The sequence below is a fragment of the Oreochromis aureus genome, linkage group 14 (genome assembly GCF_013358895.1).
Source record: "Oreochromis aureus strain Israel breed Guangdong linkage group 14, ZZ_aureus, whole genome shotgun sequence".
Classification (NCBI taxonomy): Eukaryota; Metazoa; Chordata; class Actinopteri; order Cichliformes; family Cichlidae; genus Oreochromis; species Oreochromis aureus.
This window is the reverse complement of record NC_052955.1, coordinates 17,273,163-17,300,466: the sequence shown is the minus strand read 5'-3', so window position 1 is coordinate 17,300,466 and position 27,304 is coordinate 17,273,163. Positions and strand designations below refer to the sequence as shown.

Genomic DNA, 27,304 nt, shown 5'->3' with positions numbered 1-27,304 from the left:
GAGCAACCACCTATTTTTCCTAGTGGCAAAGAGGTTGCCACCCTATTTTTACTCTAGTGTGACTGAGCCATTAATCAGTCTGTCAGTGTAGCATAAAAAGGCCAAGCTGATCTTTAGCCTATCAATCCAGTGGATGAGTGAAACGTGTTACCGTGTTTGGGTCAGCCTTGGCCGGGCTGCTGAGCTGCTGGGATTGGCTGCTCAAGGACAGCTGCTCTCTGAGTGACTCTGCCTCTCTCTGAGCTGCTTCTGCTCGCTGGAAAGAAAAAGAAAAGGAGAAATGTTCAAGGAAAATCCTGTGTCGCAGGTTCCTGCAGTTAAAACACTATTAATCTAAAGTTTAACACAGATCAGTTCTGTGTTAGTTCAGTGTTAATTTTAATGTACACGCTTTCCCATTTTCCCTACTCAACCTGTCTCATTTTTTCCACTAGCCCTGGAGAAAAAATTAAAGAGCTATTTAACACATCCTTCGAGACAGACAAAATGGGAATAGTGAGCCCAAGAAAGCGGGAATAAAAGTTTTTGTTCATATGCAAAACCCCTCCCCTTTTACTCTGTTTAAAATCTGTCAAATCGGTGACCGCTGCTCATTGACAGCAAAGACGCCTGTGAAGGAGAGGAGTACAATACTGAATGCACAACACTAGCAATCAAACTGAACAAGTTTTTCAGTGCACAATCTTCTATCAGTCAACTGCACTTTTTATTTGGAAAGCGAGTCAGCCCCTTTCAGCGTAAACAATGATATACTTCAAAGTGGAGGGGGCTGGAAATGCGATGTACAAATTTAGAATGACAACCAAGAGCGAACATTTCCTTAATTAAAAATTTCAAGTTATTCCTGAGCATTGAGATGACACCCGCTGCCTGGTGTTTACTGCTAAAGTGCCGTGCTCCAGTAGGGAATCATCTACAACACCGGCCAACTTGCCATCATTAGGAGTTACAGGGAGCCGATTCCACAGTGTTCCTAATTGCAACCATATTGAGAGCTGTTATTGACTGGGTGGGAGTTGGACTGCTAGTTGCAAAAGAAAATCCTGTTTTCCATTTTCTTCTTATAAAAGCATATAAAAAGTCTGTGACTGAGCTGGAGGCCATGCTGTCATCCTCTGTAAACCTCAAATCAGAAGTGTGAATAGAGTGTGTGTTTGTGTGTGCGGCATTATAGTCGGAGTGTTAACCTTTAGGCTAATATTAACATTACATGCCTATGCTACCCCTTTAACCACAAATCATACTCTTGGGCTAATAATGAAAGTTAACAACAATGACATTAACAGATACCACAGGAATATTTACAACACGAGGGCAGAGGGCAGACCGGGGGGCTTATTTCAGCTGGATGGGTTTAGTAGGTGTGTAATAAACAAGCAAAAGAAACAGCAACCCTCGCAGTGATAAGCAAGCCACATCTCATGGATTCTCAATAGACAGGAATATTTTGGTATTTTTAAGGTCTATTTTTCATGTCAACAAACCCACAAAAAAAGAAAAAGGAAAAAAGAACCAAAACCACTTTTCTGAGATTCTCTCAGCAACAGGCCCACATGCTCTTTATGAAGATTAAAGAACAGTTTCTTTAAAATACAAAATAATATCCAAAAAATTATGCCCACTGTGACATTAATCAAACCAAAGCACATGGTGCGAGTGTACTGATTATAATAGCTTATTATAAATAATATTTATACAGCAAAGTGCTTCACAAATTGGATAAAACCACATATTAAATATGTTTCAATGCCCCCGACTTACACACATTCAAGCATATGGTCTTAAACACACCAACATAAAAACAATGGTGTGACCAATATCGTAAAGTAAAGCGCGAGTATTTAAGAAAAAGTTAACCCATTTAGCAGACATTTAAAACAAACCACAGATTTCTGAAGGATGTCGGAGACAATAAGGAATCCAAAGTTTAGCAGCCAAAACCTCAAAGACTCAATTTAAAGTAAACGGTTAATCAGAGATCGACTGTCGTCACAAAACACTCAAAATAAAAAGCAGGAGCCTGGCCATGCAGGGCTTTGTATGCGATTCATTGAATTCAATTAAAATGAACGCTAAACCTCACTGCAATTAACGCGCAGGGGTGTCAAACACAAGGCTCGGGTACCACTATCAGCCGGGCAAAGACTCCAATCTGGCCCACTTGAACTTTTATCTGTATTTTCATTGGTTTTACAGCTTTTACGTCCCCCATTACCAGTGACACTAAGCCAAAGTAAGAGACAAACAATTAAAGAATGGAAAGTCCCTATCAACTATTTTTCTGTTGACAAAGTTTCTTTTTTCAAAATGGGTCCACAATAAAATAAAATGACACAAAGTGGATGTGAGTCAGCACAAAAAAAAACTTGTTGGTGGTTTTGGTCATCTCACATTTGTTTATAGGAAGCTAAAATATAAAATATCACTAAACTAAATTGTTTTAAATCGGTTTACCTCATGTTTGCCTCCACAACAATTTCAGCCAGCATTTGTTTTGTCTACAATTTAACAATGAAACTTGTGAAGACAACTTGGACAGTGTTGCACTTGAACAAAAAAAACAATACTATTCAGTATTAAACCGAGCAGGCTACCTGATTGGCTCTTTCCAGGTCTGTCATCAAGATCTCAATCTCATCGGCCCTAAGAGACAGAAAAACATTTATTGTTACTTCAGATAAATGCACAGAGGATATTAAAAAACAAAAACAAATATGGATAAATGAATGATGACGACTCCCAGAAAGAGAGGTGCACACATTTAGAGCATCCCGGTCCTGTGTCCATTAAGCTACTGTCTAAATTTCACCTTAATCCATTGATTGTGAACTCCATAACCCAAACAGCTTGTATGTGTGCGCGCATACATGTATTTAAATGTGTGTGTGTCTATGAGTGTGGGTGTGCACATGTAAGCCCCTAAACCCAGGCCACACTAAAACAGAGGGATTACATTAATAGAGCTCTAAGTCCTAATACAGCAGACTAATCTGCTATGAAGCTGTGTGATTGTGTCTGACTAATGGTCTGGATGGAGGCCATGGTTCACCTCTCACTTGCTAGAGGTCAAACAGCAAGAATACATCCCCGTAATACCACCTCTCATTGGACTTTGGGAAAAATATTTGAAATAATCCCTCTATCGTGAGAGACGCGGATACCTGGCACTTTTCTGTGAACAATGAGAGGGAACTGAAGAATGCAGAAGCGCAACCAATGTTAATATTTCGTAACGACGGCTTTAACTTTCGAGTTAAACTACAACTGCCTTAATACCCTTTCTGTTTTTGAGTTTTCAGCGTGCATGAATACGTTTCCCAGCACGAGGAGGCTTTGGAAATACTGACCTCACCGATGGTCTGTAACGCAATGCAAAGACACGGCATAAATGCGTGCGTGTTTATTTAAGACATTCCTCGCTGATAAGAATACGCGAGTGGCACTGAGTGGAAAGACGTGAGGCGCATATGTGCACTGCGCGTCCATTAAGACCTTTTGATTTTATTGCAATCTTTTGATAGTGAACCCAATAGCCCACGCAGCTTTTGTATTTGTGTGTCACAGTATGAGAAACAGTGTTATGTCCCATAGGCTTGAGTACTACTGATTTGAATGTGTTTAACAAAACAGACACAGTTGATATTAGGTCAACATTGTGCCACAGGCAATGCAGCAAAAAGAATCAGATGTGGGTGGGAGAGCTTTTTCACTCTCCGCTTTTATTCTTTCCCTAACAGTTAAAAGGATCTAGTATGTATTTAAGCAACATAATAGTACACTACCTCAACAGCTTTTATCCCGTCTTAAGCTATAGTGTGCGGGACCCGCAAGCGCACTCAAATCGCGCACCCGCGCACACAAATGTTAAGGTCAGAGAGCCAACAAGCTAGAAAAGCTTGTAATGGAGAGCGTTTATGGGTAGTAATGCAACCCAAATACACCACCGCTCCTGCTCCAAATGTGATCATTTAATCAAAGTACAGATGCACAAAGTCTTCTTAAATAACCTTTGGATTTGGCTGTATTTGGGAATTATAAAGGCAAAGCTAGAGGCTGAGGGCCAAAGCAGATCACAGGGAAGGGATTTTCTGCATATCCTGATACAGTCAGTCAGTCGCTGGGCAGGGCAGGAACTGTCCGTGGCCCGCCAATGCACCCGCTGGAATGACTTCATCAAACACTGGAGAGTAAAAGGGGGGGTGGGTCCTTCGTGATGATAAAGTCTGATTTTATAGCACCCAAACTTATCTATAAAACACCATACAGCAGCCACAGGGAGGAGCTATAGAGTAGATACACAGCCGAACTGTTAAACGCACACAATCAGCGCACACTCAAACACACTTACACACACTCTTTTGTACCATGAAAGCCAATGGGTGCACCCAGTGACATCAGTGAGTACTATAGGACTTCTGAAACAAGCCCAGAGCCTCTGAGGCCCTACTGTACTTCCTCCATCTCAGACAGGCCTTTTCATCTCTTATCATCTTCTCTCTCTTGCACCTCACTCAAGCGCTCCTTTTCTTTTCCACCCTCTGCCTGCCTCCATCCTTTCCCCCTCAACCGTTCCCTTCCCATCGCCCTCCACTTTTTTCACCCCCTCCTTTCATCTTTTTCTTCCTTCCACCTCCCCTCTCTCATCTTTCGCCCTCTCTTCCTCGGCCTCTGTCCTCGGTGCCAGCAGGATATTCCCCTGATTTAGATTTTCATTTCCCTCCTCTATCGCACTCTTATCCCCTCTTCCTCGCTGAAGCCTCCGGCCCCTGGCTCGCTTTTTGCCCTCCAGCTTTCATCACTCCATTCCTTTTCTTTCCTTGGCTTTCTCCACATTGCGTTTTCACAGCGTGTTACCTTGGGGATTTCAAGGAGGCTTAAAAAGAAGCTAGCTGTGAGACCGTGTCTGTGTGTATGTTGTGCGCCATTTTGTGTTGTTGTGTGCTTGGGGTGGACACCGGAAAGAAAGGCCTATTGACCAGTGCCTAATTATTGGCAATTAAACAGATTTTAACCGAAATGTTATCAAAGTCTCCTGCATGCAGATAAAGCTATACGCAAACATACAGAGGAGCCTCCACGCACTCAGCTCACACACACACACACACACACACACACACACACACACACACACACAAAGCATCCTGTGGGGCTGGAGATCAATATATCATTAATCTTTAACAGGGACTAAACGGGTAAAATGCGGCCAAGCCAGACCCTCACAGCGTCGACACAGAGAAGGGGGGGGGGGCTACGCTACATCTGCAGGCCCGCCTCCCGATGAAGCTGAGACTCTCCGGGCGCTGCAAACATCGACCAAATTCTCAGGGAGTGTGTTTGTGTACGTCCACGGGTGTTTGTGAGAGTGTGTTAGTGCTTATTTTAAAAGGCAGATTACCCAAATGCAGCGAGAGGATGGGGGGGGATTTGTCACGCAATGTCCTCCTTAGTGAAAAGTTTAGAGCGAGTGTGTGCGTGTGTGCACGTTTGTGTGTGTGTACCCGCACGTGTCTGCGCACTTGTGAGGAGAGAAGCGCATGATATGTATGTATGCGTTTGTGTTTCGCAGTGCCAAAATGTATGCAGTTAAAGGGTTAAAAGTTGTGTTCAGCCAAACACTGGCGATTTGCTCAGCCAAGCAGTAAACGGGGGAAGGACTCCAAGGACTGGGAGGGTGCAGGGTTAGAGAGGGTTTGTGTGTGCTTTAAAGCGTTGCATTAAAATTTCAGATCACAGCACGCCACATAGTCAAGGACCCTGACTGCCTCGGGCTCACGAGTGAGTGAGCGAATGAGTGAGTGTATACTTGTACGTGTGTGTGTGTGTGTGTGTGTGTGTGTGTGTGTGTGTGTGTGTGTGTGTGTGTGTGTGTGTGTGTGTGTGTGTGTGTATGTGGGTGGGCATGTGTTTATTAGCTTCTGTAAGCAAATGGGACCTACTATAAGTGTCTTTTCAAAAAGTGTTTTCTTCTGACATAAAACGAAGAGACAAGGGCGCCAAAAGAAAGCGTAAAGAAATGTAGGAAGAAAAAAAAAGAAGAAGTGCAGGAAAGGGGACGGGGGGAAAGAGAGGAAAAGCAGGGAGGGCCTTCTGATAGACTATGAAGCATATTGATTAGTGCCATTACACTGTGTGAAATATCTTCCTGTGGTCTTTCCTCTCACACTCAAAAAAAAAAACACCTAATGCAGGAGACAAATGACAAAGTGTGCGAGCGAGCGAGGTAAGAAAGAAAAAACAGGGAGAAAAAAAAATTGTGAGGAAGACAGAAGAGGGATCGATTTGTTTTTAACAGCCAATCAATTTAACAACTCTGTTAATGGAGAGGCACAGTGAGTTTGGGGCAAGGTAAATGGGACGGGGTGGCGATGGTGGTGGTGGTGGGGTGGCCTTAAAAGCCAAGTTGATACTCTCCCGTACTTTGTGTGTGCACACAGGATGCCCTTGACCATTTTATTATCAGTCCCTGGATTTAGCCAAAACAGCTCACATTTCAGCCAAGGTAGGATGATTTTTTTTTTTTTCCCCTCCCCCTGAAATGTAATTTTTCAGCTTTGCGTATGCGAAGGTGCTCACGAGATTCTGGGTCCTGCTGCTAACCCAGAGGGAACGAGGAGTGTGAATGTCATAAAGTGCCACTTCACAGTGCAGAGTGCTGACATGGAAAAGCTTCTGTTCTCGTCCTCAACACTACTATAAGATCAATAATGATAGATGCCCAAAGCTCGACTGAAGCCATCTTATCTTACAGGTCCTATTAGAAAACATATGTAGCTTTCAATCTGGCACCTCTCTATCAAGTCTCTGATGAAATCTGAAAGCTCTTTACCCCATTAAGACATCAGGCGCCTATATAAGACTTATACGTACATATCAGGTCTTAATGGATTAAACAAAACCACACACACATGCGCGCGCACAAAACAAACTCTATTTTGATGTTTTAGTTTGGCTGCAGAATACATTACAATCCCTTTCAGTATTTACAGTGCATGGGTAATGCCGGGATTTGGAGGCTGCTGGCTGTTGTGGGAGAAAATCCAGCTGTTAGGGAGAGAAGGGGGAGTTTCCATGCAAGGAGATTCACTAAACAGGATGATTATGTCAGGAGGAGAGTATGGAGGAGCCAGAGGGGAGAAGTCACCCGCAAACACACATAGATCAGTGAGGCACGTACTTTGCTGTGGATTCCTCGTCATACTTTGTCTTCAAATCAAAGAGCTCGGCCTGAGTTGTTTCAAGTGCTGCAAAAGACGGTGAGAGTCAGTTAAGGGTTTTCCTGGTGCAAAGTGAGCTGAAGAAGCAGATCCAGGCATGAGCGACACTTTTTAAAAGAGCATTAAAACATGTAAACATTATCTTTGACAGCTTCTTACTACTAAAGTCTTATTTCACACGAGAAACTTTGGCATTTCTGTTTCTCACTGATGACAGCTGAGAAGTTATTTTCTTAGATCTCCAGGCCTCGCGCAGACACCTAGTCCAGATGTGTCAGATTAACTATGAGTGTTAAACATAATGATCACCAGCAGCTGTTTTTTTTTAAACTCATTTTCACAATGGGTGAACATTTATTGAGAAATAGAGAGGAATAGAGGGAATCTATTATTCTTTCCTTTTTTCTGTCACACAGAGGTGGATGATCACATTACAAATGACAAGTTTTAAGTAATACGGTCAGCGTATGTGGATGTAACCCCTATGAGCCCAAAGCTCCGGTTAAATATGTTTTTTTTCTACTTTAGGATCTGCGTGATATCACTGAGAGGGGATATCCTTATATGGTCATCTCAGTTTTGCCTGGGAGCACAGACGCTCCACCCACTTGATGTTTCAACCCTTCAGTTTGTCAGTCTGAAGAAAGCTGGATTAAAGGGAGGTGGAAGGGAGCTAAAACAGCTTGTTTCAGGACAGCAGAATACAGGGCTTCATGGGTTTAAGGTAAACAAAGATGACGCTGAACTTTTAAATCATACAAAGCTACTCTACAAAAGTACAGGGATAAAAATATGGAACTGGAGATTAATATAATAAGTCCCCTTTAGGATTTGAAAAAGTTTTCAAAGGCTTAATAGCCAGCCCAACTACACTTTCAGCGATAAGGGCACTTTATCTAAAGGTGGGTAAACAATCCCCAGGTGTGTACAGGCTACGTAGGCTGGTACCTGTCTGTAGGGACCGGGCTTTCTGTTCGGCCTCCTCCAACCTTGAGGACATGGAGTCCTGGCTCTCCTGGAGTTTCCTACAAGAGACCAGGTAGCAGAAAGTCACAGTCAGTCAAGAGATACTGAGTCAGTAAATTCTGAGCTCACACTTTGTGGCAACTGCCACTATTCTCTATTTTCCCACCATTTCTGAAGTGTTTTCCCCACTAAAATCCTCCCAACACAACCCACTCCTCATTAAGCAGCCCTATTAGGCAGGAATGTCTGGCCACTGGGGCACACTGCACCCAGGGGGGAGAGAGAGAGAGAGAGAGAGAGAGTGCGCAAGGCTTGGGTAAGAGAGAGGGGGGAGGGGGCGACAGAAACCACAAGGATAAAATAGATTCATTCTTAGCATATAAAAAGTTGGGCTCTGCTGAGAAATTGCCACTGCGTGTAAAAACATCAATAATCTAGCACAAAGATGGTCTTTATGGCACTCTTTGATGCCCCCCTTCCCCGCCAATCTGTCTCTCCTGTCATCTCTATTTTTCTGCCCTCTACTTCATCCTTTCATCTCCCTCACTCTCTCTACCCTTCGCTCACTCCTTGCAGGATGAAATGCATCGGAGGTGCCATCCATTTACTCTCCCCCTCCTTCTCTCTCAGACACAGGAAGTCAGCTCACTGCAGACAGGAAGGGGCCTATAAAACACTGACGTACAGGAAATACAGTTGGACAATTGATCTTCTACTGTACGTCTGAAAGGGACAGTGAGCTTTAATACAGCTTCGTCAAACAAACGAGATGACTGACAGGAGGAAAACATGTGCTTTGTAAAGTCCATTTCATATTAGTAAACTGTATACATCAACTTGAAATGAGGACTTTCATCAGAGGGATGGTGTTTTAAAGACTGCAAGCAGCTTGTAGCTTGTAGAAAATCCATAGCGTTCGGCGCATCGGGTCTCATTCGCTTAGAATTACAGCGGAGACTGTTTGGAGTCAGTATATCATTACTAAATCTGCATGGTGAGAGTGCGATTTAGTAGTAAAACTGCATATTAACATGCTTGAAGAGGAACTCCATACTGTGCAGCTGAGCACTTGTGACACACTGAATTTAATCTGTTAATTCTGTCGGTCTCAAACTTTCATTTCATTGCTGATAAAAACGTTCAGGTCTGACGCATCCATCAGAGCGTTTTTAGCTCTTGTTCTCCCTCAGTGAAAATATGCTGCGTCTTTAAGCCCCGAGGCTGCAGCGGCTAATCACATGAAGCCTCATCACTCAGATGTCTCCACATTTCTTTTTTATTTGATTTGATTACTTCAAAATAAGAGCACACATTATCCAAGTTAATATGGGATCACAAGATAACTTAAACTGGTTACTGTTTTTTGGGATCCAATGTAGAAGCAAAGGAGCCCGAGTTAGTTGTTACGTGAAACAATATTCCTGCCTCAAGTCCATTATTTTAGGCCAAATTGGCCCTTTTCTGGAAAATGGCAGTATTAAAGCATTTTAGCCTCACTAAGCGGTTTTTTTAATGTCCCTAAAGCATCCGGAAGCATTTTTTGAGCTTATTACTGCCCCCGTCTTCCTGTACACCTGAAAATTACACACTTTAACATGCCACACTTTACCAAAAAAACCCCATTGTATTGAAATAAAGTAGTCTTTATCAGCTAAGCATATTTTTGTCATCAAAGGCATTTGGTAGGGCTCTCTGCTTATTGTACATTTCCAGGCACAGCAGAGGCCCGTGGCAGCAAAATATCCAACATAACGGCTGAAAAGTATCTTGGTAAACAGAAAATGGGAGTGGATGGTGTCGATTCCCATCAAAGCGAGAATGGCAAGCGCCCACATGACAAAAATGCTGGCATTGTCTTTTATGCAAGTTATCTCCATTCCTACATTTGTGCGCAGGAGGAAAGCAATAAGCAACAATTTGTCGATTAGACTGATAACTACTGAAAAAAAAAAAAAGGAAAAAAAGAAAAGAGCCCTTGGAGATTTGGTTAAGAAGGAATTAGTAAGTTGTGAACAGAGAGCCCTGCTAAATAAAGTCTGAAATCTTAAACCTATCATTCAAAGATAAGAATCAGCAGTTCTGCCTGAGGGCACAATGACCCAAAGCATTCAAATGGCAAAATAATGCAGAGGTTATTACTTTAAACACAGCTGCAGCAGCGCACACACGCACATAAACATGCACAACTTTTACCTCTCCTTCTCTGCATAGTCGTTGTGTAGCTGGAGCTGCTTCTCTTGGGCCAGGTTCTCGGCTTGATTCTTCAGAGACTGCTCGTACTCGCGAATCTTCTCCTTCAAGGCCTTAATGGTCACCTCTGTGGAAGAGATTAGAGCACAGAGAGAAAAGAAGTCAGAAACGCAAGTGATCTGGAAAACAGAGACAACAAACTATGGCGCTTTTCTATATATCTGATAAAAATGGCAGTGACGACGACGACGCTTTTAGCGAGGTGTTTGACCTTTGCCTAAGAAGCAGCGTTTCATATCCTGCATTCTTCCTCTGTGAGCACAGATGAAGACCTTGGCCCCCATGGCTCCGGTCTAATCTTTGAATCCATGACTGCCGTAGAATATTCAACCATCACTAAGAGCAGATATGCTGCATTCATTAGGACTGCATTAGTACCGAAACCCCATAACCTGCTGACGGCTGAGCGCTGTATGGGGCAGCCTGAAATAAATCTAACACATAACTGGAGTAATAAATAGTCCTCCCTGTGTGTGTGTGTGTGTGTGTGTGTGTGTGTGTGTGTGTGTGTGTGTGTGTGTGTGTGTGTGTGTGTGTTTCTCAGAGAAAGATATAAGTGAGTGAGACAATGATATAGCGCATTGCTGCTCGCTGCCTTTGACTGAGGGCTCTTAGCACTTTGTGTGTGTGTGCGTGTGATTTAAACTCCAGTCTCACTGCTCTGACACATAATCAATAGAGGAGAGTCCCCTCAGAGCCCTCTTACCCCTTAACTGCTTAACTGAACTTTAAACATTTAGGTTGTGGGGATCAATGGCCCCTGCACTCTGTGTGTGTGTGTATGTGTGTGGTGTGTGTGTGTGAGAGTGTGCGGGCGGATCCGCGTGTGTGTTTAACAGGAGTGGGAGTTCCACAGTGTGTTTTGGGGTTTAAATATCCCCCATCTATTGAGGCGGGAAGGAGGGATAAAGGATGAGGGAACAGGAAAATCAATGGCAGAATGGAACCCTGCCGCTATCGAGCTGTTCCAATTAACTCTCACTGAGGAAAGGGGGATTCCAAAACATTCCCCCGTTCGCTCGCTCACTCCTCCTTTTCGACTGAAATTACACCACTTTTTATTACCGCTTCTCACTCATCTCTCCCCGCTTTTGTCAGTTTTTCCATCTTCCTTTAAGTGGATGTAGATCATCGCATATTTTTAAAAATTCCTCCAACTCTGTCATGTCTTTTTCACCCTTGCATGAAACTTTTAAAATGTAAACCTGTGGACATTTTAGTGTTTTTGAATTTTTTTTCACATATCTCAATGTATGATAAAGGGGTATAAAACCACAATGACGAGGACAGATTTCAAGTAAAGTTGCACAAAACAAGGCAGTCCACACGCACGCACACAGAAAAGAATTCTGAAGCAAGAGTTGAGACTTTCTCACCTTTAGCGCCCTGTAGACTTTAAGACATTTCCACTTTCGAGAGAGCTATAAGCTAAACCGAAAATATGTCCAGAAACTGAAAATGTTGTGTTCGTTTTTTTAATGAACTAAAACTACATTTTCACACACAAGCAGGACAAAATTTTCCACCACACTTTTCACACACAGACTTGACAACAAGGCCACCAAAGTGTATCTGCCGATTCAATTTAGCAATGTTTTCTTTGTCTTTTTCAATCCATTGGAGAAAGAAAACAACTCAGTGGATAGTCTCCTCAGTTATATTTAGTTCATTTGCTGCTAACCAGCTGTACCCCAACGCTTCCTATCTACAGGGTTGCTGTAGTGGCCCTCCTGGATATCACTTTAGCTGCTACTCCAACAAGTCTCTCCTAGACTCCAACTACCATAGCACATCTGCAGCAGGTGACTCAGTGAGTCCGTATTCTGCTCCACCCAGACCCTCCTGTTATTGCAATTAGATGACTGACTAATCCACTGTAGGTCCAGCTGAGCATATTGTTTTTAATTTAGTTAAAAACAATCGCTCGACAATTGTTCAAATCAAAGCTTTTCACCAAACCCCAGGTTACACAAGTTCTCTTCTCATTTAATTTTTTTTGGGGAAGTTTATTTTTAGGCTGCTGGGAAGGGGGATGGATAGCACAAGTGTAAAGAGACCAGAAGTGTAGGGAAAAGGAAATGACATGGAGTGAGGATCTGGACCAGCTGGATTTATAATCAGAACTCGCTGCCATTAGTGTCTGTTTTTTCACAAACGAGTGTTAACATAAGACACCAGAATGTGAAATTTTGATAGGTGATTAACTACTTAATTGTACGGTCTACATCTACTTCTCCTGTCAAAGTCGGGAAAATCCCATAATGTGTGCCTGTGCACGCATTTGTCTCTAACCTTGGTTTTTAACCTCTGCAAACTCTTTGTTGTAGTCCTCCAGTGTCTCTCGAAGTTTGGTGTTCTCTGTCTCAATGTCGTGCATCCTCTGGAGCTTCAGCTGCAGCTGCTGAGCCAGCTCCAACACAGGTACAGGATCTGGTAGAGAAAACACACACCATGTTAACACACTGTAAAGCAGATCAGACAAGCAAGGGCGGCAAGGTGGTGTAGTGAGCTAGGAATAACTACATTCATGGCCCTGTGAGAGAGAGGGAGCGCTTGCCCTGGTGAAGAGTCCTTGGGCAAGGCAATGAATCTCTAGCAGCTCCAGGACAACTGTTCTGAGCCGACCCTGACCTCTGATCCCCCTTTGGAGGATTACTGGTTCGAGCAGAAACCAAAACATATCACAATTACCAGTCATACTGCGATGAGGGGAGAACAGTCTGACATCTGCAAATCAGAGCTTGGCTTTACTTTTAGAAATAATAATGTGGCAGTAAATTCTATTTAATGTTAGTTATTTATGATAAACCTGTTTTCAAACTGCTCTCCATGATAGAAGGTTCAATACTTTAGAGTAAGATGTCAAACTCATTTTGCACTGTGGGTCACACACAGCCCAGTTTGATCTTAGGTGGAATTGCACGATAAATGTGTAAAATTACAGAAAAAGTCATGATAGTTTATTGCACAGATTGTCCTGTAATTAGAAAATATAACGTTTTTGTTATATACTGTAGACTCACTAGTGGCTGAAAAGCAGGCGCTTTCCTGTCATTTAATTACTTTGGTGTAGTATGAATTGCAATGGGGGTAGGCAGTCTTTATCAACGGGAAAATCTTAAAAACTTGTGAAAATACAGTTTAAAGGCCGGATTCAAGTGTTTGTCAGGCCGATTCAGGCCCCCGGGCCTTATGTTTAACGCTCCTGCTTTAGAGTAAAGCAGCTTAACCTTGATGCGTCTTCATCACTGGCTTCTCACGGCTACACTTAAATACATTATTCTCACTTACTGATAATGACCTACAAAGAAAGTCATCAGGCTCTTATAACATCAGAGCACTTCCGTGATTAATAAAGAACAGATCAAACTTCGTACTTATAAGTCACTGTTGGTTTACCCATTCTTTCCTAGCAAAACTTTATCCATAAAGTCTATTGAACGATAGACTATCAGCCTTTGTATCAAGCGACCATTGTTGAGTTAGGAGATTAACTTTGGTTTCTGTATGGGAAAAAAACATAATGCGTCAACTGTTGGCGCAGCAGGAGAACCGGATAAGTAGAGGCACACAGTAACATAGATGAGACAAATTAACAGGAGAGATTACTGGGCTATGATCAGTTAAAGTGTTTCGCTATGATGCCGCTTGAAAGCGAGGAAGAAGAAAAACATGGGAGCAGACAGATGGACAAAGCGGAGCTGTAAAAACAGGCAATGAGAAAAGGTAAATAAGAGATTAAAGAAACAGAGACAGAAGGAAGAAAGGCAACTTTCTGGAGGCATTTTACCAACATCTCTGAACACACAGCAGGGTTAACTGTCAGTGTGATGAAGAGAGGCCTGTCAGTCAGGCCAATCACATCTGATTGGTGCTCATGGGTGGCAGACTGGTGACAGGCAGCCAAGAGACGCAGGCGACGCTCATCAGCATGCCAGCTAAAAGAGCAGTTTATGTGTGTGTGTTTGTGTGTGCGTGTTTATGAGTGTGTGTGTGCGTTGTACAGATAAGAGGAACTGACAGCTTACAGCTGGGGGTAAGGGCTGTGTGTGTGTGCGCGCGTTTGTGTGTGTGTGTCTCATGTCTGACGCAGTTAGATATCTTAACTATGCTAATGAGAGATCAGCAGAGAACGATTGGGGAATTTCATGCTGATTTTGTGCTGTCAAGGTGACACGCCATGCAGGGCTAGGCTCTGACACACACACACGCGCGCGCGCGCACACACCTCTTCACATAAACACACATGTTTGCTTCCAAAGTCTCACAAAAAAATACACACAAGTACAAACACTCGCTAACATAACTGCACGCCCTGAATTTGGACTCCTATCTGCCTCTGTGCCCTTGAAAAATCAACTTTCGCTCCCTCTTATCAAACCTGTGTCCTTCACTTGGACCCCCCCGCTTCAAATCAACTGTACAGCCTGTTAAAAGCAGTTTGACTGGTGGGCCACTGGTGCTGAACGCTCTCGCCAGACACCTTTAATCTAAACCAGAGCACACTGGGCTGACTAACCAGGCCTTCAGCTGATAGAAGACAGAACAAAACACACTGTTTCCTCTTTCAAGACTGCTGCATTAGTCAGGCCGGTCTGTGTCTGTGTGCGTGTATGCATCAGGCATTACATCATTGTCTCGCTGCAAGTTAAGAATAGCCCCGTCAGAGCTGGCGCTGACTTATTGGGAGCAGTACAATCCAAAGATATTACTGTAGGTCTATCCATGTGGGAATATGATGACCTCCTTACGCTATAGATGAACTCAACTCTTTCATTCCTGCATACGCGGCCCCTTCAGGGCTCCCGAGCAGCTGAAAGTCTCCTACCAGCAGCACTGTGGCTGTGTGTTCTGCAGCTCTCGGTGCCGCGCGGCCCTCCCTCAGCCTCAGTGCTGCTGGATGCGACCGCTCGTGTATGTGCACACTTCGCCGCGGCCAATTGTGGGCACGCTTGTCATCCGTATCAGGACGCACCTTCTGTTAAGACCCTATAAAGGCTATACCAATGGGGATGAGATCTCCTGGGGACATATTAAGGCGTCGCACACACCTGGATGAACAGTGAAGCAGCACCAGAGGGACGGTGTCACGCGTTTTCTGCGTTTTTCCCTGTTGGTGCTGTCTGCACGGATGAGGGAGGGTCTCCCTGATTGCAATTCCAGACTAGGGAGGAGTCTACACAAGCACACTTGTATCATCACTAAGAGCAATCTTACCTGGGACATCGATTATTTTTTTGTACACGTTCAAGAAGGCGGCCTCTGCTTCTTTACTCCTCTTACTCAAGGCATCGATCTGCAAGGAGGAAAAATAAAACGTAATTGTTAAACGTCAGTTACCATACACTCCAAAAGCAGGCACATTAATTTATCAGTGAAAGCCGTCTACATATCTGTCTATCCTCACTATGCCTTGGTATGTTGCATGGGATCGGGGCCGTCATGACAGTGGCCACGTTGGTGTTTCCTTCCCGTGAAGTCAGTTCAGCTGTTCAGCCGATGACGGATGCGTTTCGTTTGCTGTGTACGTGTGTGCGTCTATCCGTCTGTCCTCGAGTGAGTGTGCCTAAGTCCTTCAGTCTGTCGGGGTGTGTGTGTGTGTGTGTGTGTGTGCTGGCGAGCCTGTGTGCAATGTGTGTGTTTGTTTCCCCTCCAGCACACTGACATCATTAAACAGCTGGCTCAGTCTTTCCAGCCACAGCAGGGGCAGATTATTCAGTCAGCTCTTAGCAGCAATACAGTGTGGATCCATTACTGATGCAGCCATTAACACAAGAGGGCACGGCATGCATTCCATCACCGATATTATTGAAATGGACAGCATTAGATTGGATCTATAAGAGATTAATTCTAAAATCATACTGGAGAGGGGAACTTTTACGCTGTTGTCAATGCTGAAACATGAGGCAATGAGCTCTGCCATAGTCTCTGTGTCACACTTCAATATGAGAAGCAGACAGAGTAGGCGAAATGCATCTGAAATCAAGTCTAAATCGAGGGAAACAGATGCCAAATAAAGACATTCAGATGGTGCTACTGTACTGGGCAGAGCTACAGCTGACTACTCTGGCTCACGCACTCAGACTAAACAGCCTGTGTTTCTCTTCCAACTCCTCCAGCACATTCACTGAGAGAAAAGGAATAAAGACAAAAGCCTATATAAGTCCAAATATAAAGTCTTCACATTCCCAGCCAAGCCAGTAGTGTAGTTGATGGGTGGTTTAGGGGTTCTTGCCACTGTAAACAGAGCGGGCTACATGTAATACTGCCTGGGCTCCTATGGGAACCTAATAAATCTCTTCACATGGCTTTGATTCATCTCTAGTTTTTTAGCCGCAAAACATCTGGCCCTGAGTAGGCTGGTGCCAGCACCCCCACCCCTCCCCTCCCTCTTTTTTTCATTTCTCTGTGTCTTTCTCCCCGTCTCTCTCACAAATTCTCTCTCTTGTCACTTCCATGTTCTCTGACTCAGTCTTTTCTTTTCCTCAATTTGTTTTTTCCACTGTTAGCCTTTCTCACATGTTTCTCTGTCACACTTGAGTCTCTCTTGCATGCTCCTGCTCTTGCAATCTCCCTCCTCCCCCTCTCTCCAATACTAATATCTCTCGCTCTCACATCATGCTGCATCGTGTACTTTACCCTTCTTCATGTGCTGTGTGACACTGAGCGATCAGAATCCTCAAATGCATGGCCGCTAATGGGAGATTACAGATATCGAGCACTAATACCTCTCTCACACACACACCAACATCAAACCTGTCGAAATGTGCGTGCACATGCCTGTGTGTGTTTGTATATATAAGGGAATGTGATCAGAGACTCAAAGTCCCGCCACACAATCTCATCATAAAAAAGAAACATACAAAAACCATCAGACACACACACACAGAAAAAAAATTATCTGCCAATGGCACCGAAGGAAGCCAGCTGCGTGACTGTACAATGACTGGGCCAAGGTCAGTGGTACACTAGCTTTATATAGCCCAACATGGGAGGCAGGAAATAGACATTTAATGTAGGACACACCCTACAGTTAGAGGCAGGTTAACTGCAGGACCAGAGCCATTAGAAGACCACCCAGGATTTGCAAATACAACCCTGCTGTTCCAAACTGCAGCTCTTTCAACCAATCCCAATGACATCTGCTATTACATGCTCCCCTGCCCCCATCCCACACACACACAGACCAAGCAAAACAAATGAAGTGACACAAATGATACCTCACCAGTATCAGTAGGTTACTGATGAGAAGTGCTTGCAATTGCAAAAGGTATCCCTGACAAGTCCACGCACACAAACACATACGTACATACGTCAGCACCTTGTGCCACCATCACTCAGCACCACCTTGCTCCCCTATCTAACCCGTAGTGTGTGAAGGGCATCAGGCTGACCTGTGTGTGTGTGTGTGCATACATATATATCTGTGTGTGTGTGTGTGTGTGTGTGTGTGTGTGTGTGTGTGTGTGTGTGTGTGTGTGTGTGTGTGGCCCCAGTGGAGTCTGATAAGGGGAGGCTATGGGAAGCAGAGACTGAAGCCTTGGATAATGGAAAAGCTTATCTGATCGATGGACCAACAAGGAACACTGAGCATGCAACATACACACACAAACACACACAAACACACACACACACATAACCCGTTTACCAAACTGAGGCCTTGTGGAAACACTACTGTTATTGGTAATAATTATGACCCGAGGGCATCCACCTTTCAATGACAAAGATTAAACAGAGTATCAAGACCTCCAAGTTCCTGGGCTAAAACTTTTTATTGTTCTGTCTGAGTTCCACATTCACTTAGTAAAGATTCACGCTCCTGGGTAAAATGCTTAAGGATGAGTTACTGTGGGATTTCGACAAGACCTTCTGGCTTCTGGTGCTGTCTTGTCCTTGATCAAAGCATTGAGGGGTAAGCAAACAAAGACGGGCTAAAATTACACATTCTCAGAGCAACTCATGTCGTGGCATGCAAGCGTGCAGAATAGGCGACTGATTGATGGGCTGCTCTAAGACTGGCGCGGGTGTACAGTATTATCTCAATAATCATAAGATAATGTCCTTCTCAGTTCCGCGACCACCCACTACGCGTCTCAGCGTGTTCTGGTGTGCACGCCGTCGAGGTGTGTCAACATGAGGATTGTGGAAACAGCTGACAAAGCCCCAATTATACCGCTGCTGTTTCTATTCTCTAAATAGACTGTGGATCATCAGCAGAACATGGAAGAACCACTATAAATTACAGCATTTTTACATAACCACTGGCTGTGGTTGTTGCTCTAACACAAGAATATGGAAACTAACCCAGTGTTAAACTGTAGCACTCTATGGCCAGTAGCAAAGCAGCCCTGTCACTATCTATTGAGATGATTTTCTTTCTCTGTGTGTGTGTGTGTGTGTGTGTGTGTGTGTGTGTGTGTGTGTGTGTGTGTGTGTGTGTGTGTGTGTGTGTGTGTGTGTGTGTGTGTGTGTGTGTGTGTGTGTGTGTGTGTGTGTTAGAGAAAAGATTCTGCTGAATGTCCACCCACTCCAACCCCAAATAACGCCCCAGTCTAAACCAGCCGCTTCCACTCCTACCCACTGACTTTCACATATGGGAGCGAACTGGAAATGCATGGCTGCCAGTGAGGAGGAGCCACGATGGAAATGGGCCAAAATGATGGAGGAGGATAGAGGGGAAGGGTGGGGGGGAAACAGCAGGGGTATGATATAGCACACACAAAAGTCACCTTTGATTGGTCAAGGTACACAAAAACCTTGGGCAACTTAAAGTAAACACGCATGTGCCACAATGAGCAAAAATGGCTCATGATTCACCAAATCAACTGAAAAGAAAAACGAAAAAAACAACAACAAATATCCCCCCACAGAATCATGCAGACATACAAAGTCTGAGGAAATAGCACTCGGTGAGTTGTGACTGGCTAGAGCTGGGGTTTTGTGGTGCCTTTTTTTTTTTTTTTTTGCAGGATGCAATTTAAACACACCCTCGGGCAACAGGACTTCATGAATAGGACAGAAAATCAAGAGCAGAGCAGAGCAAAGAAAAGAGGGAGAGGAAAGAAGGGGAAATGAGATAGTGGCAAGAAAGAGAACAGGAGATGGCGAAGTGAAGAGGGGAAAGAGAGAAGTGAGAGAGAAGAGATGATGATTGAAGACTAAAGTTAAAAAAAGAAAAAGAAAAAAAAAAGGAGAAAAGGGCACTGCGAGAGGAAGCAAGTTAGCAGTTAATGAATGTCAAACAGGCTTCATAAAATGCATTATTTGATTACTTTGCTTGGAGCATGTTATGGATATCGCTGTGTCAATAATAATTTCACAAATAATCCACTCACCTCTCCTTGGAAGCTCTTAAGCAAAGGGGCAACCTGTTTCCGTAAATCCTAAAAAAAAAAAATAAAGAGGAGATTAGTGAGTATCAAAAACAGAACAATCAACTGAATATTTTAATCCTTAAATAGCACTAAATAACATGGGGACAAGTAGCAGAGATGCACAAGTTGTATAATGACTATGTAGCAATCAAATAAACTGCTCACTGACATCAAGCAGTGACCGTTCCTGCTGCTGTCAATGAAAAACAAAAGAAAACAAAAAGTGCGGTGCGTGAGTGAGTGATGAACATGATGTTAGGGAGGACGCCAGGTTTGTACCCGGAGGTGTTCCGCCGGACAGCGTTTCTCACAAGAGCAGGTGCAGCACCACCTGGGCCACCCAGGGGCAGCGCTAGCGCACGTGAGAGTGAATGAGCCAAGGAGAAGGCCTACCGTTAATGCAAATCATTTCCGCGCACCAAATTTTATTTTATTTTTTTACTATAACGGAAACGCTCCTTATCCTCCAAGTCCCATTGCATGACTTTCCAGTACGAGTCAGCAGTTTCAGATTAGATACCCGGTCGAGTACGTATCAGGGGAACATGCAAATCGCCGCGCTGTTAGCTGAGCCTACATCCTGACAAACTGAACTGGAGCGTGTGGTAAAAAGCGCGGCAGAATAGGACATTCTGTACAGGAACACTTGATTCGCACAGTTTGTGGATGCACGCGCACTCTCGAAACTGCCTAATGAAGATGTGAAGTAGGGCAACGACAGATGTGTGCTCGGGAGACTCGGCGCCTTTTAGAAACCCTCTGCCTTTAAAAGCCTAGCTGAGGCTGCAGGGGAGCGTGCATCCCAAACTGACCTGGGACCAGTGTCTGGGGCCGGGCCTAATCCCAGGTTGGTCCAGACAGGCCGCTTGTCTGGGGCTGAGGACAGGTCGTGACCTTGGTGACCCCGCTTCATTGTTACCTCATCAGGGGTCGTTGCGGCTGTTTGTCTGGGCCAATTCAATGTCCCCCCGCTGAGGGGTAATGACCTGCACCCTGCCCCCCCCTCAAAAAACCCTCCTTCCCTCTTTTTTCTCTCTCTAACACAGAGAAGGAGATGAAGAGCGTGGAGGAAAAAAAAAAAAAAGACCCACCCACACAAAACACCAGATAAGTGTCAGCTTCATCATTTGCATTCTGATAATATTCTAATTTTACATTTCAGTTTCCTTTTAGTTTTTCGATGACCTGCACTACATCGTATTTGGATTCATGAAAATACAAAATATAAACAAAAGTTATCTTGTTTGGAATTAGCTTGTATGCCCCTGTTTTGCTGCAAGGCAATGAAAATACAACATTTAAGGCACTTTTCACTTCAGTATCTCAAACTTGGTGTTATCATCAACTCAGCTCCGATTCACAGAACCTCTTATGAAAATACAGTGACCAAAAGAAGTAGTCCAGCAATAATTGCTACCTTTGTTCAAATTATAATCTTCAGCTTTTGTTGAAAGAGTCTGCGCGATGAGCCAACTCGAGGCAACCATAAATTTATTATTTCTTTCTTTCTTTCTTTCTTTTTTTAAAGAAAACCTATCATATGAAGTCGCTCTATTAATCTCATTAGCTTTTTGAGTTTTTAGGTTTTAGTAGCTGAAAGCTTTCATAAATGCTGCAGCAACCTCGATGATTACTTACAATTATTATACTTTTGTATATTTCTTCTTTCGTTTTTGTGTTTTTGTTTTCGATTTGGTTTATTTTCAGACAGTTTCCAGATGCGGATTGATTGTTTGGGGGAGCAAAAAAAAAAAAGTTTTGTTCTTTTCAGTGTTACTTTTAGTCTTTAATTACTTTAGTCACATTTTTCAGAGGTTCAGAATAAAAATACGAACATAAACAAGATTTTCTAAAGGCTGTTCATTCACACATGTAGACATCTCAAGTCTCGATAAACACATGGCAGGTAATAAAAGCAAATCAGACCAAAGTGACAAAACCTAAAACTGAAGAGTTCAGTATTTTTTTTTTACTTTATTTTAGTTAGATTTTCAAAAGTTTGGCTTTTGTTTGTATTGGGCTTAACTCAAATACTTCATTTACACCTACTTTTAGCTTTTAGTTAACTATAATAACCTAGTGTAGACTCAAACTCAGTAAACAAAAACAAACTCACGCAAATACCACACGGCACCAAGCGACTCCTTCTGCTGAACACCGGAGTTTTAAACCCCTCTGGTCCACTCTGCGGTGCTCCACCCCCTGCCCCCTCCACTTCCAAAGATTTATGACCATATAACAACAATGCACACAGACACCATGGTCAATCTGTGTGTGTGTGTGTGTGTGTGTGTGTGTGTGTGTGTGTGTGTGTGTGTGTGTGTGTGTGTGTGTGTGTGTGTGTGTGTGTGTGTGTGTGTGTGTGTGTGTGTGTGTGTGTGTGTAGTGAGGGGAGTGGAGGGGCCCAGGCAGCAAGAGATGGATGGCTGGTGTGTAAGCTGCCGGCAGACAGCAGACAGGCCAGCCCGAGGAATCCTCCAGGGAGTATGGAACTCCCATTCGCTGTCTGTCTGGCCTGCAGCTAAACACTAACGTGTGTGTGTGTGTGCACACGCACACCACACACACACACACACACACACACACAAAGTTGTTTTACTACCACTGCCTCTGGCTAGCAATCTTTGGGACATTTTACAACCATTCCCACCCTTGCCTTTATAACAGTGTAGTAGAGCAGTCTTGACTAACTAAAAGGAAATTAAGAAGTGGATGAATAATTTAGGCGACTTAGGAAGCGCAGCGAGATGTAGTCTCTAAAAAAAAAAAAATTCAACAGCGTGTCAGTCCTAATGAATTATAAAAACTTTGTTTTCACGCTGCATTTCTTTGCACTACTTTCAAAATGCTACAAAAGCCTGCGTGTGTGTGTGTGTGTGTGTGTGCGTGCGTGTGTGCGTTATTATGCAGACCATGAGTGCAGTTCACGCCGAGTACAGCTCAGCAGACTAGACACAGTCAACGTGGGCCGGTCTCCTGGTTGTTGAATAATGGATCAGAGACGGACTCCCGCTCAGCCTAATGCAGTCTGATCTGATGTGACTGTGATCTCCGTTGACTGGTGCGGACCACAGAGAGCTGACAGCCCGCTCTATAAGCTGGTCAACCACACACATACACACGCAGCCACACAAGCGATGGAAAAAACGCAGCTCCTCAAATGCACACAAGACGATCGGGGCATTTTTAATCAAGCGCGGGCCATCACACGTTATGAACCAGCCTGTTTGGTAGGCAGCCTTGATGCTTCTGTATTTCCAAACGCCCGGAGTTTTAGTGCTGATTCCTATTGAGGCTGTTACAGCCCTGTAATGAATCCTGTCGCTCGTCTGGCCTGGCTCAGATTCCTCCTCCACATACCAGGGAGATGCCAGGGGCCACACAGACGCCAGAGGAGCCTTCCTAAATCACAGCCTTGTTACACTGATGAATGTGTGTGTCCTGTTCTGTGATCTAGGCTATCTGCCTCTGTGTGTTTGTGCCTCTGCCTTCTCTGCATGTTCTCTTTGTGCATGGCTCCCGCTGCCTCTGCATGTGTGTTTCTCTCCCTTTGTGTCTGTCCTGCCTCCCTGTGTGTGTTGTTAGCTGTGCGGTTATACTTGGAAATGAGATTAGAGATGAATGTGTAGGGTGAAGTGAAATTAGCATCCTTTGTATGCAGGTACAGTTTCCTCCCGTGTATACTCCTCTACAGCGGGTGGGCTACATGCTGAAGTCAATAGTCACAATCCCCATCCTGTGGTAACTATAATAGGCCTACTGTCAACTCCGCGGAGAGTTGACAATTTTCTATCCACTGTCTACTCCGTTCATACATAATTCATGCTGCCATCAATAATTCACCATGGTGACATTACCAATAATAACACAACAATACTTTGTTTTTGCTGTGAGGTTTGAAATACGTTGCCTTGGTTACAGAGATGAAACAAATATTCCCTGGAGGAGTGATGGGAACACAGGAACAGGACAGAATTCCCTCCTGATCCCACTTAGTAGTGTTGTCACTCGCTCTCTCTCTCTCTCTCGCTCTCTCCCTTCTGCTCTGCTCTGCTCTGTCACTCTCTCCTTGCCTCCCTCTCTCGCGCGCACACACACTCACCGACCACACTTTCTGCTCGCATAAAAAACTAGGTCAGATAATACAAACTCCTGAGGGGTTTTCTGTTTTGTCTCTTTAGGATTTCAGGGAAACTAATGGAGAGACTATTTTTGGGAGCCAAGCCCGCATCTCTGTTCCGTCTACTCCTCTCAGTAAATAATCACGGCTACATTTATGAAGAGGAGAGCAGACACCGAGAAACGCCGAGGCCAAGCGTGATTGTCAAAAGAATTGCGGGGCGCACTGTACGCGTGGCTGTGTGTTGGTGCTCGCCTGTGAATATCTGATTTTCTCACCTCTGGAGTGTTCTTCTTGAACTCGCGGCTCAGGTCGATGAGTTTCTTCCTGGACTGTTCGCTCTCGTCCTGTCTGTTGGCAAGCTGCGTGGCGGTGACGTCTAGTTCTTTCTGCAAGACAAACAGAAAGTGTGTTGTTTTTGTTAGTTGCATTCAACATTTTATTACACTTATCATTACTGTAACAGTCATTATAATCGTAATCATTGTTATCTATTACGATTAAAAGACGGGAGCTGTTTTATGACTAGACTGCAAACTGTTGGACCTATTTGCTTTGCTGATATTATTCAGAATACTGCAGTAGGCTGAAAACACGACGACAGAGTAGAGGTTTCTGTGCTTCAGCTTGTGGCCTTCGTTGGGGTCTACAGAAAACATATTACAGCCATTTTTAAAAAGTTTAGGTATAAAGTTAAAAAACAAACAAACAAACAAACAAAAAAACAACACATATATATGATTGGTTGCTTTGTATTTTTATTTATTTATTTATTTTTTTTTGACCTATAATATGTCTGTGACCACTCTGGCACAGGCCTATCAAATAATAAAGTTCCACTAGTTTAGCTGGAGCATTAACCTCTTCAGAAAGCAGAACCACAACACCAGCGGCCTGCCAAGGAAAAACCTGACAGCCTTTCACCCTGTCAGTCAATCAGTTACCGCTCTAACCACTACTAGTAAATGCCCAGGCATTTCAAACCAATTATTGACTACCAGGTGACTCCTCCCCTCTCACCACATAACAACAAAAACACAATTATCAACAGCAGCAGTTGTCAAGGCTGAACGGAGGTCCCACCTTCGTCCACATCCATTTTGCACTGTTATTAATAGCTATTTATGGGACTTGTTCCAGCTGATGGGCCGTGTGCTGACATTAACAAGCCGTTCAGGCCTTGTAAAGATTGTATCTCCGCTCTCCGCTGAGTGTGTGAGAGTGCTGCTGGATTATGTTTCGGCTGGATTCTTGCGCTCCGTCATGCTCGCTCCCTCATTTTTCCATACTCTCTACAGATCATCTACTCACTCATTCAACCAGCAGTTCCTTCTCTTCAGTTTAAATCTCTCTTCTGCCTTTACCCCGCCTCCCCATCTCTCTCTCAGTCTCTCTCTCTCTTCCCCCCTCCCCATTCACCTCCTGTGAGGCCGCCCACCCTTGAGAGTGATTAAACGCTGCTGAAGGGCCGTTATGCTAACTAACGCACTAATCATTTAATACACACATTACCACAGGGGCCCTTGTGGCTCAGTCTGCTGACAAGGTCCCAAAACACACTCACGCACACATGCCCACCTCCCCACTTTGCCCATACACCCCACCCCCAAAAACACACAAGAAATTTCAACCCTCTGAAGAAACAGTGTGATCAAGAACTAATTAGGAGATTTTTTTTTCCCCTCCATCAGCATTACGTGTAATTCCCTGACCAGCCGTGATCTCGTTTTATCCACAAACCATGAAAAAGTATAACAAATGGATTCGGTCGACTGTCCCCTGCAATGGATTTTATGCAGGAGAAACAGGATGTTTGGGGGAGAGAAAAAAAACCCAAAAAACTGCTCACTTGCTTACATGCCATCTTGTTCTCACTGCCCATGGAGCAGTTGATGTAGCAGCCTGTCTGCCCATGGCCATGGAGCAGCTGCACTATCTGTTAGTGAACTCGAGCGTGCGCAGAGGCTTGTGCATCGCTTGATGAAAGGAGGAACCTGATAAATTTTAATCATGTTAAATTAATTGTCAAAAACTGAATGTTCTAGTTCATGAACAGTGGTGTAATTATTGCATTGGTAAAGATTAGCTACAGGAACAAGAATACAGGGCCCGGTATGTTCAAGACACAAGGATCAAATTGATATGACGATGATATGATGCATGAAGCCTCGCTTTTCTGATCAGCGTGGACTATAATCACTCGCTGGAATTTTATTTTAAAGCCTGATGTGAATTCAGCTGGAATTGGCAGCAGCGAGGGTAAATTTCAGTGTATCCCCAAAGTGCGGTTGCTGTTAATCATCCCAGCTGTGTGATTAGGCACATGGAATACATTTTGAAAATATAAATACTCCCTCTGCAATGATGTGAATTCTGCAAATGTGAAATAGTATGGATGGCCGACAGAGCGTAGGTAACGTCTGAATAAGCCCATTACAACTGCTTTCATTTCTCCACTCATATTTCAACTATGGGTTTACAGAGATCATAACTTTCACACTGCATGGCTCCTTTGTTATACACTGCTGTTCATTTGTAGCCTTTCAGTCACTGTAAACGCAGGGCTCATAGTATTGCTTACTCAGATGAAGAAAAATCCTGCAACAACACTGTCTTTTTATTGACAAAAGCTCTCAGGATGCATTCCGATATGCACATTAGTCCACGAATTTTCTGCAAAACGGTGTCGAAGGAATTCAACAAAGTAGGTCAATCAATTCATTTAAGCTGATCAATAAGATCCGTTTTTGTGCTCATAAAAGTGAAATATCCACAATCCTCCACTAGGGCTCTGCTTTAAGAGGTCATGTGCCAATCTCCAACGCCCTTGATTCTGTCCAATCCCTTTCCAATACCCTGCATATATCCCAATGTGTTACCAAATCCTCGCTCCAAAAAAAGGAAAATTCTCACTGCTAAGCTAAATAAACACATCACACATGAAAGAGGATTGATTCAGTGCCAAGTGGGCAAGTAATTATGGGCATGGTCTTAGTTTGGGGGGGGAGAAAAAAAAAAAAGGACCCTCACACTCAGTCAGGTTTTGACTATGCAGCAAACCTCTCTGCCCACATCAGCAGACACAGGCAGACTTTACACTCATCTTGCTGATAGAGCGTAACATCGGAAAGTGCACAATCCCCGCTGCCTGCTCGTTATTCACACACACACACACACACACACACACACACACACGTGACCATTAGAAAACCATTAACATTTCTATATTAAGCTCAATTTTACTGCACATGAAGTTGTCATGTTTAAGCACGTTTAGTGAAACACTGAACAAACAGTTCTGTGTTTTCTCGGCTGGATGCTGTTTTTGTATGAAGTGGAAAATAAAATTTATACTGAACACTGGTGAGGTCTTTGATTCC

The 27,304-nt window shown here is 43.8% G+C and overlaps 1 protein-coding gene across 3 annotated transcripts in view; it reads right to left on the bottom strand.

Annotated features, from left to right (window-relative positions):
• Positions 1 to 27,304, bottom strand: part of cux1b (cut-like homeobox 1b) — a 62,442-nt gene that overhangs the window by 20,589 nt on the left and 14,549 nt on the right. For all 3 annotated transcript variants that reach the window (XM_031743977.2, XM_031743975.2, XM_031743976.2), the window contains exons 2-10: positions 24,203 to 24,313; positions 19,766 to 19,813; positions 15,648 to 15,726; positions 12,723 to 12,860; positions 10,374 to 10,497; positions 8,163 to 8,239; positions 7,175 to 7,241; positions 2,595 to 2,643; positions 152 to 256 (exon numbers count right to left, since the gene is read on the bottom strand). In XM_031743977.2, coding sequence (XP_031599837.1) covers positions 152 to 256; positions 2,595 to 2,643; positions 7,175 to 7,241; positions 8,163 to 8,239; positions 10,374 to 10,497; positions 12,723 to 12,860; positions 15,648 to 15,726; positions 19,766 to 19,813; positions 24,203 to 24,313 — 798 coding nt within the window. The remainder of the gene's footprint in view (positions 1 to 151; positions 257 to 2,594; positions 2,644 to 7,174; positions 7,242 to 8,162; positions 8,240 to 10,373; positions 10,498 to 12,722; positions 12,861 to 15,647; positions 15,727 to 19,765; positions 19,814 to 24,202; positions 24,314 to 27,304) is intronic.